Raw genomic sequence first — 6,000 nt, 5'->3', positions numbered from 1 at the left:
GGGCTTGGCCCCAGGTTGGGGGCCGGGTGGCAGCTGTACTACCCTGGCGGGCGAGGGGTCCAGAGCTCTTTTTCCCTATCCCGACCTGTAGATTTAACGCCAGCACAGGGCGGCGCACTCTACCTCCTTCCACCTTCACGCACCAGCCAGGAGGGGACGCGTGTGCGCGCTCCTCCCCTAGGCAGGAGCGCGGCCCAAGCGCCTGCAGACTGCGCCTGCGCAGCCCCGCTCACACCCACCGCCCCCCCGCACCTCCTTCCCCCTTCGCCCCGCCCCGTTCCCACTTCTGCTGCCGCTAGGGGTAGCGGCGGCTGCTGCTTCCCGGGAGCGTGGTTTCTTTGAGGGCTCGGGAACCCTACAGCGTGGGGACGTGGGGAGGCTAGAGGGTGAGAAAGCCGGCGGGAGAGGAGGGCGGCGCTGGAGGAGGGCGGCGCGTGGCTGACTCATCCCTCTTGAAGATCAGACTGGCAGAGACACACACTCGCCCGCCCCGCCCGCCCGCGCCGCTCCACCTTAGCCGGGAGCCGCCCGCCCGCACCGCCCGCCCGCCCTCTGCGGGCGCTGTCCGGGCCCGGCCGTCTCAGAGAAAGTTTTTCCCATCGGAGGGGCCGGAGCCGCAGCGGGCCTTTTGGAAGGGAAGGGGGACGGAACAGGAGGCGAGAGCCGCTCGGGCCCGCGGAGTGCATGGTGCCCGGCGCCTCGGCTGCCTGGCAGGAGGACCTCGGGGCGGGGTCGAGCTGAGCCCAGCTCCTTCTTCTCCCCTCAGCCGCCCCAGAAACCGCCCTCTCGGACGGCCGCGGGGGTTCCCGCTCCTCAGCTCGCCATGTCTCGGCTGCTGCCGCTGCTGAGGAGCCGGACCGCGCGCAGCCTGAGGCCGGGCCCGGCCGCTGCCGCCGCCGCCGCCGCCGCTGCCGCCGCCGCGCCCCGCCCGCCGTCCTGGTGCTGCTGCGGGCGGGGGCTGCTGGGGCTCGCGTCCCCCGGAGGCTTCCCGGGCGGCCCCCGGCGGCTGGGCACGCACCCCAAGAAGGAGCCCATGGAGGCGCTGAACACGGCGCAGGGCGCGCGCGACTTCATCTACAGCCTGCACTCCACGGAGAGGAGCTGCCTGCTCAAAGAGCTGCACCGCTTCGAGTCCATTGCCATTGCCCAAGGTAAGGGGGGACCGGTGGTGGGGAGCCCGGAGACTCCGGCGCCCTCCTCTTCCCGCCAGCCTACCTGGAGCCCTCCCCGGCTCAGGATCTTGGACCCCCGCTGCCGCCCCCCTTCCGCCCCCCTCGCTTGTCTGGCCCCACGCCTGGGACGGCTGGGGGCGGGGAGACTTTCCGCCGCCCGAATTTCCCCCAGGCAGGTAGGACGGGCGCGGGTCGTGCCAGGCAGCCGAGGCCAGCGCCTGGCTACTTCCTCCCCAGCCTCAGAGTCCGGAGGTTCGGCCTAAAATGCCAGTTAACACTGTTGGGATTGTGTTTTGATTTGCCCTGTGCCTCCCCTCCCCAACCCTCCTGTCCCTTAGCCCTTGCTGCTTTCTTGCGAGCGTGCACCTGCATGCTGTGCCTGCTCCCAGAAAGTGCTACAAACCCGCCTGGCAGGAAGAAACTTTTTGAACGGTTATCAAATGAAGATGTATGGGTGGGTAGCCAAAAGAAGGCGTGTAGCTTCAAAAGTCAGGGATGCTCTCAGCTGCCTGTTTCCGCACACCTCTGGTTCCGTTAATTTCAGCAGCCAAAGGAAACATTTTCCCCAGAAATGGAAAGATAGATTCAAGTTAAACTCCAGTTTTGGTTTTTCCCAGAGGTTGAAAGAATGAAATAAGGAGGTGTATTTTTTGGAAATCTGCGGCTCTGCAGTAGAAGTCAGACTTGTGCTCAAAAATAATTTGGAACGATGAAAGCAAAACAATTTTTAAGCTGGCATGTTAAAATAGGGTATTTCTAAAATAAGTCCAGAATGGGGTAGGTCAGAATTTGAGTCTACGTGAAAAGCCTGAAAGTTCAGAAAATAAAAAGGATGAAAGGAGCAGACGACTAAAGTGGATGTCTTAAAATATTTCTGCCACTTAAATACAGTTATGTAAACAAAACACATTGCTTCAGTTTGTATTACATTCTGATGTGTCTGAAAGTTTTAAAAAAGTTTACTTCCCCCTCTAAACTTGGTAGGTACATAAACATCTCATAGATTCCAAAGTGTAGAGCACATTGATTTAGATCCTGGCATTTGATTTGCCAGACTTGAAAGTATATCTTTAGCTGATGTGCAGGAATGGAGGAAAGAATTATCTACCTCATGTAAGCATGACGTTATCTGTACTACTTCAGAAACTTGTTTTAGTTGTGGGTTTTAATCACATTTTTTCCCTCTCGGTTCAGGGAATTGTGGACCAATTTACAGTGGTCGATTGATTCCAGACATTGTTTACCCACAGTGCTTTTACAGGAAAATGTAACATCAGATTAATTCCATTATTCCATATGTAATCATGATGTTATATGGAATCATAAACACTAGCACATTTATAATCTATGTGTGCACTCTATGCAGTTCAAAAATAGTCAATTCTGAAAATATGCTCCTTGGAAAATCATATAGTCGGTCAGGTACTAGAACATTAACTTTTGAACCTTTCTCCACTGACACGACTATTTGAACACACATTTTACCTTTTCCAAGTAATTTCTTGGAAATTCTACATTGTCAACAAGTTACAAGATTGGAAGGCCCTATGAGTATAGTTTCAAGGCAGTTCTTGAAAATCATGTCCTGCAAGGTGACTGAATAATTTTTTTCTCATACATTATTATTTTTGTACATGCCAGCAGTATTGCAGTAGCAATGCTACATTTCCTAATAAAGATAATATTTTTAAATTTAACATGGTTTTAAGTATTCTGAAAAGGACCTAAACACTTTAGTCAATGGAGATCGTTAGCATCAATTAAAGTTAGTTATGTTACTAATATGAGAGAGAAATTAGTAATTTAAATTGTTTTCTTTGCTCAGGAGAAACAGTCAATGATATTTGAAACAATGGTTAGTCAGATGCTTATCTCTCTTGTTTATAAGCTAAAGAACATCAAAGTTTAAATCAGCTATTTTTGCTGATGTTGATGACAAAATGATTGTCCTATGAATCAAATGACACAGATGCTGCTGCTTTGTTAGTATAGTCTTGGTGTTCACTTATTTTCAGTATCAATACGTGGAGTTATTATGGAGATAACTAGGATCATCACTTAGGAAATTACCTTATTCATTAATCATTTAAGGTAAAAGGGATTTTATTATGTTGGGAATGCATACAGCTCATTCCATTGCTGAAATTAACATTTTTTTTTCCAGTCAGATAAATAGAAAACTCCCGTGTTTTCTTTTATTGTTGCTTTTCAAATAATGTTTTCAAGTACTCAACCAATGTATTAAATGTGTATGAACTAAGTGCACTTTCTAACAAAATTAATTCCATTAAAAGAGCTATTTCTTGCCATACGAAATCTTCTGTGTCTTTAGAAAAGGTGCTTGTATAAACTAATGAAGTGTTTTGGATTTGGTATGGAAATGTTACTGAAAAAATATCATCCATGCTTTGATACGGCAGTGGAATGTGCTGTTGAAATTTGGCACATTTGCCCTTATCTTTCTTATATGTTTATCAGTAGGCATGTGATATAATCTGTGATGAGGTAAAGCTTTGGAATCAGTTTGTAGTAGATAAGGCAGACCTTGTGGGATGTCTTATCATAGTTAAATAGAATATTGTGATTTTTAAAATTACAAACTGATTTCTTCCCCAATTTTAAAAAAAGTTGAGGTTGCGCCTTGAAGTTACCTGCTCAGCCTGATCGCTCTTCTTCCAGAAACAGACCATATTCTGCTGATAGAGCATTATTCATGTTTTTACAAGCAGTACTGGCAAGCTGTCATTATTACAGTTGCCTTTCAATGTTAGCCAAAAATTTTAAAACAAATTTTCTTCCCAATTTTTGTAATTAATATTTCCATTTATAATTATTTTTGAAAGCTTTTAAAATATTGCAATTTGGTATTGAAAGATTGACAGTGCTCATTGTATTAGTTATCCATTGTGGTATAACAAATTATCCTAAAACACAGTGGCTTAAAACAAGCATGTATTAGCTCCTAATTTCTGAGGCTCACAAATCCTATAGCATCTTAGTTGAGTATTTCTGGCCCAGGATCTTATGAAGTTGAAATGAAGCTCTCAGCTGGGGTGGCATCATCTGAAGTCTTGACTGGGGCTGGAGGATCCATTTCCAAGAAGTCTCACTCACATGGCTGTTGACTGGATGTCTCAATTCCCTCCCCTGTGGTCCTTCACAGGGCTGCCTGAGTATTCTCAGAGTTTCCTCTAGAGCAAGTGATGAGAGAGCAAGAGAGAGGGAGTGTGTTTGCAAGACAGCACCTGTGAGCACCTAAGCTGGAAGCCACAGACTTTTATAACGCAGTCTTAAAAGTGATAGTCCATCTCTTTTGTCCTGACACATTGTGGGAGAGTACTACACAAGATGTGAATACAAGGGAGTGGGAATCATTGGGGGTACATCTTGGAGGCTGGCTTCCACACTTTAAGGTGGTGTAATTAACGCTCATCAGAGAGTTACACAGGGAGACAAGAACTGGTGTTGGAGAGGTACAATGAGAGATATGTTTTGAAAAAAAGAGCCTCTTAGGGAATATTTTTGTTATAATACGTATACTTAAGATATTTAAAAAATGAGATTCTTTTTACATATAGCAAATAAAATATGTATTGTGGTGAACAGAGCAGTTTTTCTATCAATGTTATATCTTAATTAGCTTGCATTTTTTGGTTCCTCTGTATGAGTGGTAATTGTGTGCTTTTGACATTTTTTACCATTTAGCTACATCTGTATACATTAACCAAATAATTCTAAACTTTAATCTTGTAGTCCCCCAGTTTTTGTGATTGTTTAAGGTAGGATGAAGAGCTTTGTTTTGAGAACTTGCCATATAGCATAAGAGGACTTTGACAAAATGAAAGACTAGAAGATAAAGAGCTTATACTAAATTGAATATCTAGAACACTTGAAAATAAATTAGGATTTCTTATGGAATCCCTGTTCACTAGAGATCTTGGACCTTTAACAAGATTATCCTCATTTTTTTTCAGCCCATTGCTCAGGATTATGTGAGAAAATAGAAATTCTTTATTTTTTATTTTTTTATTTTTTGAGACAGAGTCTCACTCTGTTGCCCAGGGTGGAGTGCAGTGGTGCAATCTCGGCTCAGTGCACCTGCGTCTCCCGGGTTCAAGCTGGGATTGCAGACGTGCACCACTGCGCCTGGCTAAGTTTTGTATTATTAGTGGAGGTGAGGTTTCACCATCTTGGCCAGGTTCGTCTCGAACTCCTGACCTCAGGTGACTCACTCAGCTTAGCCTTCCAAAGTGCCGGGATTACAGTTGTGAGCACCGCGCCTAGCCGAAAATATAAATTATTTTAAGCTGTTAGCCTCTGGAATGGATTGAGAATAGTTTGCTTTTGTCCAATAAGAAAAAGGGCAAGAAAAACATTTTATACTCCAAATTAAGATACGTGAATAAAGATATTTCAGTGCCTTTGTTGAGATAGTAAAAAGGAAAAAGGGAAGTATAGCTCCACCTGGGCCCGGCAAGAGGGGAAGAACAAGGACGTGGATAAGAGGTATGAATTGAGGCAAGAGGAGTGAGAGATCTCTGATGAGCCATGGGCTTCTATAAGTTGAGTTAGGCTCAGTTAAATGAAGCTTTGCTACAATCAGTTATTTTACCAGTATGGAAAGAACCTAATTACAGTAGTATATTCCAGCAAACTTAATTCTGAGTTCTTTAGAGTTACTGGGTATGTTGGATTGGTCTTATTACCAGGGATTACTGCCAGTAGAAGACAGATAATCAAGTAAAGTTTTTTTTTTTTTTTTTTTCATTATAAAAGGTATATATGCTATTTAACAATGTTTAATCATCACTTACATATAACTGATGTC

General features: G+C 45.1%; 1 protein-coding gene across 1 annotated transcript in view; it reads left to right on the top strand.

The window, feature by feature from the left end:
- The first annotated feature begins 284 nt into the window (after nt 1-284).
- Nucleotides 285-6,000, top strand: part of TMEM65 (transmembrane protein 65) — a 62,105-nt gene continuing 56,389 nt past the window's right edge. The window contains exon 1 of the mRNA XM_025395347.1: nt 285-1,151. Within this exon, the coding sequence (XP_025251132.1) occupies nt 824-1,151 (328 nt within the window). The 5' untranslated portion in view covers nt 285-823. The remainder of the gene's footprint in view (nt 1,152-6,000) is intronic.

This window comes from Theropithecus gelada, chromosome 8 (assembly GCF_003255815.1).
Source record: "Theropithecus gelada isolate Dixy chromosome 8, Tgel_1.0, whole genome shotgun sequence".
Classification (NCBI taxonomy): domain Eukaryota; kingdom Metazoa; phylum Chordata; class Mammalia; order Primates; family Cercopithecidae; genus Theropithecus; species Theropithecus gelada.
Note: the sequence above shows the minus strand (reverse complement) of the source record. Positions and strands in the feature narration are given on the sequence as shown.